At 54.0% G+C, this 12,629-nt stretch overlaps 6 protein-coding genes across 6 annotated transcripts; 3 read left to right on the top strand and 3 right to left on the bottom strand.

Annotated features, from left to right (window-relative positions):
- Nucleotides 1–29: 29 nt before the first annotated feature.
- On the bottom strand, nt 30–614 carry W97_00257 (uncharacterized protein; the record flags this gene model as incomplete). Its single annotated transcript, XM_007778173.1, has 1 exon — nt 30–614. One exon carries the CDS (start codon nt 612–614, stop codon nt 30–32), a length of 585 nt encoding a protein of 194 aa, XP_007776363.1.
- Nucleotides 615–940: 326 nt separating this feature from the next.
- W97_00256 (uncharacterized protein) lies at nt 941–2,273 on the top strand (the record flags this gene model as incomplete). The annotated part of the gene is made up of 2 exons (XM_007778172.1): nt 941–1,554; nt 1,610–2,273. The coding sequence occupies 2 exons, from the start codon at nt 941–943 to the stop codon at nt 2,271–2,273; spliced, it is 1,278 nt and encodes a 425-aa protein (XP_007776362.1).
- Nucleotides 2,274–4,288: 2,015 nt separating this feature from the next.
- W97_00255 (uncharacterized protein) lies at nt 4,289–5,608 on the top strand (the record flags this gene model as incomplete). Its single annotated transcript, XM_007778171.1, has 1 exon — nt 4,289–5,608. One exon carries the CDS (start codon nt 4,289–4,291, stop codon nt 5,606–5,608), a length of 1,320 nt encoding a protein of 439 aa, XP_007776361.1.
- Nucleotides 5,609–7,260: 1,652 nt separating this feature from the next.
- On the bottom strand, nt 7,261–7,944 carry W97_00254 (uncharacterized protein; the record flags this gene model as incomplete). Its single annotated transcript, XM_007778170.1, has 2 exons — nt 7,261–7,506; nt 7,555–7,944. 2 exons carry the CDS (start codon nt 7,942–7,944, stop codon nt 7,261–7,263), a joined length of 636 nt encoding a protein of 211 aa, XP_007776360.1.
- A 1,526-nt stretch (nt 7,945–9,470) lies between these two features.
- W97_00253 (uncharacterized protein) lies at nt 9,471–11,024 on the top strand (the record flags this gene model as incomplete). Its single annotated transcript, XM_007778169.1, has 4 exons — nt 9,471–10,303; nt 10,353–10,683; nt 10,742–10,903; nt 10,983–11,024. 4 exons carry the CDS (start codon nt 9,471–9,473, stop codon nt 11,022–11,024), a joined length of 1,368 nt encoding a protein of 455 aa, XP_007776359.1.
- A 503-nt stretch (nt 11,025–11,527) lies between these two features.
- On the bottom strand, nt 11,528–11,939 carry W97_00252 (uncharacterized protein; the record flags this gene model as incomplete). Its single annotated transcript, XM_007778168.1, has 2 exons — nt 11,528–11,755; nt 11,808–11,939. The coding sequence occupies 2 exons, from the start codon at nt 11,937–11,939 to the stop codon at nt 11,528–11,530; spliced, it is 360 nt and encodes a 119-aa protein (XP_007776358.1).
- Nucleotides 11,940–12,629: the final 690 nt, after the last annotated feature.

Raw genomic sequence — 12,629 nt, 5'->3', positions numbered from 1 at the left:
CGTTCAACAACCCGACCCCCTCAACTCCCTTACCCACCCAAAGCCTTCTCAATCAACTCCCTCGGTCTCCCCTCCATCTCCATTCCCAGTGCCAACTCCCTCCCCGCCTCTGACATCTTCCCCCACGTCTTCCTCAAAATTCCCACAATCTTATCCTCGTCGTGCTCCCGCTCAAACGCCGCGAACTGGTCGTCCAAAAACACCAGACACGCCACATCCTCCAGCACCTGTGTTTCCTCATCGGCCTTCAGATCCTCCTTCCGGATCAGCGCGGCCACCCTCTCCGCGTCCGCGGCGCTCATGCCGGCCTCGATGCAGATAGCGGCTGCGAGAGAGGCCTGACGCTTCTTGAGGAAGGTGCGCCAGGCGTGGTAGCCCACACGTGTCATGGGGTAGGAGTCGCGGGGGACTTCCCAGCGGCGGAAATGTTGGGCGCGGATGGCGAGGCGGAGGGGTTCGGAGGCGTTGAAGGCGCGCTTTTCGAGGTAGCTAGTGCATTTTTGCGCGTAGTAGAGTTCGTAGGGGACGGGGGTGCCGTTTATGGTGGTGAGGTTGGGGTCGAGGGAGTGGGCGGCGTCGACTGCGGCGAGGGCTTTCTCGAAGGGGGTGGACATTTTGGGAGGGGGTGAGGAGAGGTGGTGGAGGGAGGTGGAGGCTTCATGGTCACGACTTGGTTCGCACTTGGTGGTATGGGCCGTTTGGTAGAATTTCTGGGTTGGGGTGGTGATAGCGGCGATAAGGTGGGCCAAGCTTTGGACTGTGTGCGTGTGGGGATCTGCAAGCCACTTTCGACTTCGCGTTGCCCAGAGCATTCAACAGCCCCGGAAACCATTCCTTTGATGTGCGGAGGCTATGCGTTGCAGTTCCCGCTGCGCAGTCACCTTGAAGGCCGACAAGAAGAAAAGCCTTCAAGGGAGAGCCACCGTAAACAGCGCTCACAATGGCCGACCTAGCCTCTGTCTCGCCCTTAAACAACATCCCCCAAGACATCCAAATCCACCGCTCTCGCATCTTTGCCCTCGAAACCCCTGTCCAAATGACCCTCGCCGTCTTCGACAAATACTGGCCCTACATGGATAATGTATGGTGCACGCAGCAATACAATAAGCTCTCCGAAGCCAACTCGCAATACCGCGTGGAGAAGCGGTACGGGGTATGCCGACTGTACCGGCAGTGGAAGCTGGGCGAGGCGCCAGAAGGCTCGAGGCGCAGGCGGCGCGAAACGGCGACGTGTAAGGCTAGATTCAGGATCACGACGTATGCGGATGGCATGAAGGTTATTGAGAGGATTGGGCCGCCGCATAGCCATGATCTGGAGCATGTGGATCAGATGAAGAGGAATACGGCGGTGAGGAACATTGTGCTGAGTGACTTCTTTACGGGTTGGGAGGCGAATGCTATATTGGCTTACTTGAAGGATACGACGCAGCTGCCGGGGGGGCGGGATATGATGAGGGAGGCTGGGGGGAGGCATATTAGTAGGCAGGAGGTGTCGAATATTAAGGTTGGTGCGCTGAAGAAGGCGTATCCAGGGCAGGACATCTCGGAGGTTAGGTAAGGGAACCTCAGGAGCGAAAATGTGCAACCGATACCTTCTGACGACCTGTAGAAAGCAGATGGACAAATACAAGAACCTCCACGTATGCAGTTGGAAGGGTTGCGAAGTTCCTCCGTTCGAGACCCTTAGAGAGCTGCTGGATCATCGGAAAGAGATGCATGGGAATCTGACCCACGATCATTCACACAAGCACTACATCTGTCCGGAGAAGACGTGCTGGCGCCACAAGAAGTCTAAGGGCTTCCCCACGTTTGAAGGCCTGAATGATCACCTACGAAAGCACCATGGGTCGGCTGTAACCCCTGAACAAGCTGCCGCGCTCGGCCTGTACAAGTCAGGAGGTGACGGACCGATGCCGGACCTGAACCCTCAGGCTGATCCGACGACGCCTGCCATGAGCACGCCTCGTTCTGACGGCCCGTCTCCGCAGCTTAAGCAGGACCTTCGTACACTAAGCAACAACAATGCCAACGGAACAAGTGCTGCCAATCCAGCAAGCAACGGAATCCAAATCCTGCCGGAATCTCAGAGAGCAAGCATGACGCAGCGTCTGGCAGCGCTCGAGCAGCAGCGTGCACGGCTTGATCAGGAGATTGAGAGTCTGAGACACGCCCTACACTCTCCCGTGGCTGCACAATGTCACAACGGCGCGGGCTACACATCACCTTACGTACCGGCGCCGACGGTAGACTATGAAATCCCGGGACGATATTGAGCGCGCTACGATTGCAGGATCCAACGCGTTAAATACTCAGCGGCGTGGAAGATACTAAGAGTGCCCAGTCGGGACGCGTTGGTTGACGCGTACGGCGCAGAAACCTAGTGAGGTGGGGGGAAAAGTCTAGCCGCTGCTTGCTTTGAAAAGGTACGACACCTCTGTGCACGTTAGAAAGAAATGCTAACTCTGTCTTGCGGATGCCAGCTTGTAGCCATGCAATACGGGGATCGGGGCTTTGCAGAGAGAGCTGAAGTATCAATACTAAAAGCAGGCCTTGTGAGTCGAAGAGAAGGCTTCCCCGCGCTGCTTAGCACCCTCGCGGCCAGGTAAGTCGGCGGCCGCAGATGAGTGTTTGGAGGGCAGCAAGATGGGGCTTTGATCCAAGGCAACGGATTGTGCAATCTGAAGATACAGCACTTCTATGTGCCAGGATGTACTGGTCGGTTGCGTGCAATGTCTGATGTTGGGGCTGAAATCATGCCAACCAGCACGGTGGGGAGGGTATGGCGGTAGGAATTGGAAGTGCACGACAGTGATATGGCTTCGTACATGCCGTGACGAGCATATGTCGAAGCCGACTTGATCCCATGTGTAGGACTACTAGTATTGCAGCACTGTAATCAGGGATGTCTACAAAGCACCTCCTGCATTTTTGCACGCAGCGGAAGCTTGAGAACTCCAAGGAAGCACACGTCCCAAGGAGGCAGTCAGCTCTCTCCTCCGTAGAACGACGCAGGATTTTGGCCGTTTCGACCATGATCCAGTCGCGTTTGCGGCCAGACCAGCATGTTCGCGACTGGTCAGCGTCAAAACCTGCTTCCGTGGTGATGCAACAAGGTGCTCCGTTGGACTGGCGACGATTATCCATGAACATAATCGTGCACGCATCAAAATCTTGCTGCCTGATGCGCTACCTTGGAAACAGCGTTACGAGTACCAGCACCGAAGATTGGGGTCTGAGTTCGGCAAGACCAAGATCCACCACCAACCCTGCGGAGTATCTTGTTGACTTCATGCGGAGCCGATCTCTCGCAATCGCCCCATGGATTCTGGTTTTTCGTCGCCAACATGTTTCAAGCCTGATGCCGAAGCCGACAGAAGATGCGACGTTCCACGGAAGGGCCGATTGCCCCTTTGGACCTCCGTTTTGGGCAGTTTGATCCCACATGAAGATGGGTTAGCCTCTCTGCTTCTTAGCATTGGAGATTCAACCACGGGGAGTTTGCTACACGCTGTCACTATGAGGAGTCAAGGCTAGGAAGAGGGTGGCTCGATTTTATTTTTGTTTTTGTTTTCAGGAGAACTGAGGCTCTAATATTCCTGTTCCTGTGCAGCTTACGAAGTTACAACAGAGGTACACGTTACCGCAGCTGAAGAAGGTGAGCCGGCATCTAGAAGACGAACAAGCCTCGAGCTTTGGTCGATTGCTCTTGAGGAATCATGAAAGCAGAGCACAAGCAGGTAGCCGTCCCTTTCCAGTTTATCGGGTGTTTTCATAGAACAGGTCGTTCCCCTTCCAGCACATCCGCGGGTCTATGGGTATTTTGGAATGCAGTAGGGCTGAGATGTCCCCGGGTCAACCTCGAATGGTTTATCCTTTGGGAGGTGGGGTCCAGAAGTCGGGGATCCCCGGAGTCGATCTTCCCGTCCCTTGCAGTTGGGTGCAGGGCGCACCGAGGTCCGGTTTTTATGGCGTCCACCGTCCCACTCCAACGGGGGGCGAGAACCCGACCAAGCTCACTACCTACGCCGCAATTCTGACAACGTGCTGTGATGCTCGCCGTCAAGAGGACCATCTTCCCCTCCACCGGCCTGGTGCTGCTCCTGTGTCCTGTTCGCAGACATCTCACTCCTCTCTCTATGCCACCTTGAGGCATCTCTGTCCTGTGCTTTCATTTCGTTACTGTATTGTCCCTCGATCCCATTGCTGTCCGGTATACTAAGCGGCTCGTCTCCATCTTAACTACTTCGGTGCTCACCACCAGCAGCGGGTCTGCTCGACACTCACCAACATGTTCCACCGACCGCGGCGGAGGGACTCCCTCCATCCAACCGACGATGTTCCCGTCACCGAACAACTCTCCTTCATATCCCGCCATTTCTACAAACCTACCGCTGTCACTCCCTCAGACGACGCCAAAAGCCCCTTGTCCGGCCGGCGCTTCTCCATCCTGTCTAGCGGCTGCATCACCATCTTCATCACTATGTTCCTCATTCTTACCACCGTCATCTGCGCTGTCGTCGCATCTGCCTGGAAGAAACAGCACGACGCAGACTTCGAGAGCGGCAACAACTACTTTCCAACCGGCCTCTCGCCCTTCCACCAAGCCATCGTAGCCAACTTCCCCGACCCAGCCCTTATCCAGCATAACGGCACCTGGTACGCCTTCGGCACCAACAACGCCGCCGGAATCCTCGACCAACCCTTCAACAAAACCGTGGAAGACTACGGCAAATCCCACATCCAGCTCGCCGCCTCCACGGACTTCGTGACCTGGACTCCCGCCAACTCCTCCCGCGACCCCTTACCCAGTCTAGGCTCCTGGGCAGACGATGAAGTGAATAACGCAACCAGCACTCCCAGAGCTAATGTTTGGGCACCCGACCTCCTCCGCCGCCCCAGCGACGGGAAGTGGCTTCTGTACTACTCCGCCGCGCGCGCCGGGGCCGCGAAGCGGACGCATTGCATTGGCGCCGCCGTCGCGGATGAAGTCACGGGACCGTACACGCCGGTTAACACGACCATCGCGTGCCCCATTGCTGAGGGCGGCGCCATTGATCCAGCGCCTGTAGTCGACGGCGATGGCACGATCTGGCTCGCGTACAAAATCGACGGGAATAACGTTGGTCATGGCGGGGAGTGCAGGAACAGCATTAAGCCTTTGGCCTCGACCCCCATTCTACTTCAGCGCATGGCCTCCGACGGCGTAACCCCTCAGGGCGAACCGATCCGGCTTCTCGACCGCGAGAAAAACGACGGCCCCCTCGTCGAGGCCCCCGCGCTCGTACAGAGCGACGAGGGCGTGTGGTTCCTGTTCTTCAGCTCCGGATGTACGCGGAGCCCCAGCTACGACCTCAAATACGCGTATAGCCGAAACATCACGGGCCCGTATACCCGCGCCCCTCGGCGGCTACTCAAGACGGGGGATTGGGGGTTCTTGGCGCCGGGGAGTGTTTCTGTGGCCAGGGGCGAGGGGAGCGCGGCGGAGCTAGGAGGGTGGAGGGTCGCGGTGCATGCGAGGGTGCCGACGGAGTGGGGTTGGGTTAGGGCGATGTTTACGGCGGGGGTGAGGTTTGAGGGGAATGAGATTATTTTTGAGGAGGTGGTGTGATGAGGGAGTTTCTTGGGGGATTTGCGTGGAGATGCAGCATGGTCCGGCATGAGTGGACGACTTGATGTTTAGCGATGGCGTTTTGGCGCGGGCTATAGGCTAAGATGGGTTGCACATAGGTTGCATATGGTTTGCTTGTACTCGGATATAGGTGCATTGGGTGCATCCGGTTGGATTTCATGAGAGACGAGAGCATCTAGCTATATGCTGCTAGTTATCTACGGACGGAGCTCTTAGCATTTCCTATCGCCTCACGGCTTGGAAGTGTCCAGATCCGATTATCATTAACATTAAAGTGCTTCTTATATAAGCTCCTCTTGAAGGCTCGCACTAGCCGTACAATCGGCCCAAATGGTAGCATTTGGAGCAACAAGCAGTTATACCGTATCAGTGGGTTTGCTTCAATACGCCTGAGTGGGAGTGACTGTTTTGCATGGAGCTGTGATAGCGCTGGAGTTGCAAGCATTCGTAGCATTGAAATCGACATTGAGTTGCTTTGGCCTGGGATGCGGGATAGGTTTGGCATGATTAGATGACTTGGTGGTTAGCGAGGCGTTCTGGTGCGGGTTGTGGGGCACAATGGGTTGCATAGGGACTGCATATGGGTTGCGAATACGTGCATGTCGGTGCATTTGAGAGCATCTGGTTGATATGGTGGCATAGGTGATTATGATGAGAGCGCTCAACTGCTGGGTATCGTAAATTCATCTATCATACACATTCAGTGTAACATTTATGCCTCGACTTCATTGTAAGTCCGGCTCGTTCGCAGCTCTATGAAAAAACACTACAGCCTCAGCTTTGCCCCGACCTTAGCGAACGCCTGAACGAGGGTATCAACACCTTTTCGATTGCGACACCGTCGGCGGATAAAAGGAGCCGGCGGCATAGACGTCAGTCAAACGAGGAAAGCGGCGGGGCGGCATCTCGGCGACAGCGGCCAATTGCGGCTCAAGACACAAGGCGGCGTTATGGATGAAGAGCTTGCGAAGAGCGGAAGGAAAGGACATTGCCAGCATTTCTTTTTGTTCATATCGCATCTAGTCCATTAGAGCCGCTGCTGGAAGCTCGATGGTGTGCAGGCGAAGAAAATTGCGCAAGGTAGGAAGGCATCGGAAGTTCGCGGACATCCAGCCGGAATCGGGGGTATACAATCGACAGGTGCTCCAGGGAGGATTTGTGGCGCGTAAGCCTGCTTCCGATGGCCTCCCAGTCCATTTCTACAACGTAGAGGTGGTAATCAATGCTCAAGAACTCCAGGGCTTCGCACGCCTCGAGGATGCTGCACAGGACCGACGCGTTCAATTTGCAATAGGTAAGCCACAGTGAGCGGATCTTCAACGCTGGGGAAGGCAGAGTGTCCATTAGTTTCTCCAAAAATGGGTGGTTCCGTAGGCTGAGACGGGTCAGGTTAGGCAAGATGATGATCGAATGCGCGAGCTCGAAATTCCAGTTTTGACGGTGATGTTGCATCTCTGGGTTCACTTCTGCAACGTTGTGCATCGGACGAGGATCGCGAGCCCGTCTAAAACTCCTTGATGTGTCCGGGAGGAGGAATTTGTTGGCCGGCCTACTAATTTTGTTGAAGAAATCGATCCTTTGCACGTTCGGAACGCGTGAGAGGAGCATCTCCAGCAAACATACCGGCTTTGCTAGGTAATGGCCGAAGTATCCCGGCCTACCGGGTCACACGGATACCATTCAATGCCGGCTGGGCGAAGGAAAGCCGGAATACGCGTTCTTAGCAGCTCAATCGTTTCTTTCGAATTGTCGAGTACAAACGGACAGAGGATCAGGTGGTTTACTTTGGATGCCAGATCCGGCCTGCTGAGTACCGTCCTAATGAAAGGGATGTATGCTGAGTCGCCAGCCAGACGGCACTCACTGTATAGCAGTGGCTGTAATAGTTCGCAGAAGCGTCTGGAGATTAGGCAGTAAGATCTCACCTCCGAGAGAGTCCACCTCAGCTTCGAGAATACTTTGACAATTAGCTCGTTAGGTAGGTCATTGAACTGAGGCTTAGCCATATTTGAGGATGCATCGGGAATCATTTCGTTGCGCGGGTCGTTACACTGAGGCCTGGCCATCCCTGAGGACGTATCGAGAAGTGGTTCGTTCGGTATATCGTTAGACTGAGTCCTGGCCATCTCTGGGGATTCATCGACAACCAGCTCGTTGGTCAGGTCGTTAAACCGAGCCCCGGTCGTCTTTGAGGATCCATCGAGAATCAGCTCATTGGGCCGATCATGGACCTGAGGCCTTGTGTTCTTCAGGGCTGATCTGCGACGAAACCTGCGATCTTTGAGCTTGAAGACGAAATTTGGTGCAAACTTCATGTTTGTTCGTAGATATGAAACTAGACGCTGTACGTGTGCCGCGAAGGTTCGACGGAGAACTCATGGACTTAGTTTGCTCTTTTAATAATTTAGTAAATACATGTGTGGAGTACCACAATGGCTCCAAGATTAACACAGCCATGGTAGAGTTACCTCAATCTGTCCACCTCAGCATCAGCTGCTCTACAATCGCCATAATTGATTACGAAGTCTTCCCAAATTGCTGATGAGCGCCTTGCCAGAGATAGCAGGAGCAGAACAGGCGCAAAGCTGTGGCCACGGTTGCCACTGCTTGTGGACTTACTGCTCTGTGATTCAGATCTAGATGAGTGGTGTATTCATGGAACTCGGGAAGGCGGACCACACTGAGTACTTTTCTTGTGAGCCATAAACGCTAGAGAAGAACTCCGAAACATATTTGAGATCGTTTCCGGTAGCCGGCTGCCCACGTGTTCATACTAAACATCCGGTACAATGCGGCTCTCAACGGGTTCGGCTTCTTCTCCAACAACTCCACATCGTGGCTCTTTAGTGGGATATTGTGCTTGGAGCTGAAAACGATGTGACTAAGAAATCAAGAAAGGTAGGTAAGGAAGTCCCCACATGAAACGGTGGAAGCTGTTCGATGCATCACGTGACGGCTTTCCCAGGCGCACCCACCTAGCCGTGCGGAAAGCTTAACGGTCTCTACTGTTACTGTCGACCGAGCGAATATACCTTCACATAAGCCTTTGCTTTGTGCTCGAAGTGTCCTGACTGCTCGTTCTGCTTTGTTGAGGAAGCACGGAGCGGCGAAGCGGTTGGAGCAAGTGTGATCTACCTGTGCGGCTGAAACACCACGAAGTTCTCCACCCTCTATCCACGAAGAGCCTCACAGCTTTTTATTGTGCAACACTAAAGCAAGCTTGTAAACATTCTATGACCAAACCCTCATACTCTCTCCATGGGTCTATTGCTTTCAAATGAGCGCGGGTCAGATCCCCACCAGGATGGTGCAGAGATCGGCATTGGGCTGAGGAGAGGCTGCAAATCACGCTTCACGATGGATGCAAGGGTTGCTAAAGCAGTAAAGGGACACGCGAGAAACATGGGGAATCTGGACTCCGCCTCAATTTGTAATACGAGATGTCCTCGCCGTCGTCGTGGGGAGGGTTGTGTTGGTCGGCCTCGCTAACACTCATACCTGTCACGGCGGGTCAGGATCCAATCTTGCTGCAGAAACCTGGAGTAAGCATCGTTTACGCTGATATTAAATTCTGCCATGGGTGCACACTCGGCTGTGGTGCGGGCTGCTCGAGTGCTCCGAGGTATCTACCCCACACTACTGGCGAAGAGGCAGAGTTATCGCGGCTGGATGCAAAATTGCCCGGGCTATTCTTGACCAGCAGTATGACCACTTAGCATGACAGCGCGGCTGAGGCGCATCGCAGATGGCAGATGAGGAGTAACTCAGCCTCGCAGCCTCGCTCGAAGGTTATAAATATGGTCCCGTCAAGCTCCTTGCGACAGGCTGAACATTCCTCACAATGGCTTCCGGACGACAATTTAGGTTTCTTCTGACATCTTTCTGTGTGTCCACTCTAATAGCGCATACGAAGCAACAGTGCACCGTGATCAAACCAGTCTCATTGCCCCTCACCAATTGCACAGTAAGACAACCGGATGGCTCCGACATCGAGTCCTGGGGCGTCCTCGTCGGCTTAGGGTCACCGCGCCAGGAGCTTTGCCTGATACCCTCTACAGTGGTGAGCAACCCTTTGCTGATGGGCAGCGAGCTCTGTGTTGGCGACAATCTTAACGGAAGTACGCCGGAGCAATGCGCCTCCCGGCGGGGAGGACTCATCGACACCAGTAGCGAGGATTTCTCCTTTGTCGGCCTGCCTATAGATAAAGCGAACCTTACATCGGATCGTGTATGGGCAAGAATCATGAAACCCTTCCAGCCGTACAAAGTCGCTGGAACTGTCGACCTAGATCTGAAGCACAACCTGCGACTTGAGAACTTGACGGTGGCCGTAATCACTGAGGGTCAAAAGCATAACGTGGGCCATCTTGGACTGGGACCCAACTCTACTGTGCTTGCGGGATTGATATCGCAGGGAGTAATCCACGACAAGGGGTTTGGTCTCAATGCCGGAAGCCAGTCCTACGACAAACCTCGACCCGGTAGCTTAGTGCTAGGTGGTTACGACAAGGCAAACGTCATTGGCGCGTTTCGAGAGTATCCCATGAACCGATCGTCCGACGACAGAAATTGTCCATTGCAGCTGAATATCGTAAGACTAGCCCTGCGAAGGCCTGGACAAGAGGACGTGGATTTGAGTCCCAGAGGCGTCATAATTCCTTCCTGCATCGAACCGTAAGCAATTCGTGCTGAGATGTAATATCGACTAGCTGAAGCCTCCAAGCTATGATAATCTGTTTCGGATGCTGCCGTATGTGTTGGACGATTTTCGACAAAACACGGGCTGGAGCAATGACACGGTGGTTCCAAACGATCTTTACGTGGTTGAGCCCGGGCTTCTATACCCATCAAACGTTGGATTCGACGGAAGCCTGGTCTTCTCAATAGAGGACGGATGGGACGTCGAGGTGCCCAACGAAGAACTCCAGCATCCATTAAGAGGCCTGGACGCGGAAGGCCAGATGCAGCTGCGAAATAACACGACAGAGGTCAATGTTTTCGCGGAGCGAGCGCTCCTGGACAAAGCTGTACTGGGCAAAGCTTTTTTGTCGCAGGTATATTCAGTCTTCTAAGGACGGTGATGGATGGCTACTTTGCTGACCGTCGGACCAGGTGTACCTCGCAGTAGACTACAAAAGGGGTGTATTCATGCTCGCACCGCTCCTTCCGGACGCGCAGGGCTCAGATCTCGTCCCGTTTTCGTCAGATTCAGCTTCTTGCCCTTCCGGTAAGGCCGGTATCAACAAGGGTCTGCTAATTGGACTGATAGTCGCGGTATGTCTTGTCACAACTCTCCTGCTCTTCTGGGGCGCGATATACCTTACGAACAGGGGAAAGGTGACGGGACGAGTAGCCCAAGTGGTTCGCCAAGCAACAGGTGGCGGACCTGAAATGATATTGGTACGACCGAACGGTTGTAATTGCGGGTGATCGCTAGCGTGCAGATGGCGCTTTAGTGCAACAAACATTTAGTATTTGTCTACGCAGACGATTGAGCAGTTCAAGGGCCACTCAAAATGAAGGTTACCGCTTTGAAAGCTTTCTATAGCCCTAGAGGTGAAGAGCTGAAAGGACAGTCAACAAATTAAAAACACCTTACACGATCGATGCATCAAAAATGCAAAATGATGGACGTCTTTTACTCTCTATCGCATGAGATCGTGAGTTTAGTTTGGTCATGAATTTCGTGTTGAATAAGCCGAAGCAGAGCCGCAACAACGAACATTTCGGATGGCCCTTGAATCCAGCAGCGTGGCATGCCATTCAGAAAGTGTGCGCCAACCATCAATTGAAAGAAGAGGCAACGTTCGGGGATCTTTCTACTATGTCTCCCGCTCCAACTCTCTAACACCGTTTGCTTCCGTTGAGACACCGTCTTGCACTACCTCCAAGACAACATCACCGTATGGGCAACCGCGACCCGAACGCCAACGCTGCCCAGCCCCCAATAAGACATAACCCTCCCAGTGGCGTGACAGGTCCAAGGAACTTGAACCGTTGAGGATCCAGAACCAGCAGATATATGCTTCCACTAAACATTGTCATCCCAATAGTGAACAGCGATGCGGCGACCTTGTTCTTCGGCGCGACGGAGGCAGTGAGGAGGAGGACGCCGGAGTGCACGAGCTGTGATATGTCAGTCAGCGATTAATCCGGGCGAGAGATTGGAACGAGGTACCTGATAATGCGCTGCTGTGGCCCAGTTATTGAGCTTTGCGGGATCTGCTATCCGCTTCTTGAGGCCATGGGCACCGAAGGCGCCGAATACTACGGATGTAGCGCCGTACAGGCAGCCGATTGTCCAGAACATCGTTGGCGTCGACGGGATAGTAGAAGTACCTGAGGGGAGGTTTAGCTAGGTAGTGGTCGAATACTTACCTACCAATGTATGATACGCATAAGATCTGAGGCTCGAGCTCGTGCACGGACGTTTCACGATGTCACTGCTTCTTCCGACCACACTCTCTCTTACCACATTTCAATCACCACAGTTTCTCGTTGACTAGGTGTGAAGTCTGGCTATGCTGACTTCGCGTCCGGTGTGCTGAGGTTGAGGCTGGTCGATCAGTACGCATTGTTACTGCTGGCCGAGTTACCAAACCTGTACCACGTCCATGATGAACGGCTAAGAACTGGTCTGGCGCTCGCTTTCATACAGAGTATCACCGCCAGCTGTGCTGCTGTGCATCCTGCTGATCTTTAAGGGGCAAAACCTGCCGGTGTCGTCATGAACAAAGTTATCTGGCGCTCAAAGAAATTCCCCCCTGTGAGAGTAGTTCAGCTTCAGCACCAACAGGACCGCCGGCCTCTGTGAGAACACAAGTAGCAGCTGTATGTATCAATGCTGCTTTTTCTAACTCCTTTAGCTCCCTCTTGCGGTTCCTAAAGCGTTGGGGGTTCAATAATCGTAAGACGCGATCTGACGCGGAGACCTCTCCTCCAGTCGGCGAAGGCTCGTGCTTCCAGATAGAAGGTCCTACCCACTGGGTGTGGGCCGTGT

This window comes from Coniosporium apollinis (assembly GCF_000281105.1).
Source record: "Coniosporium apollinis CBS 100218 chromosome Unknown supercont1.1, whole genome shotgun sequence".
Taxonomy (NCBI): Eukaryota; Fungi; Ascomycota; class Dothideomycetes; genus Coniosporium; species Coniosporium apollinis.
Note: the sequence above shows the minus strand (reverse complement) of the source record. Positions and strands in the feature narration are given on the sequence as shown.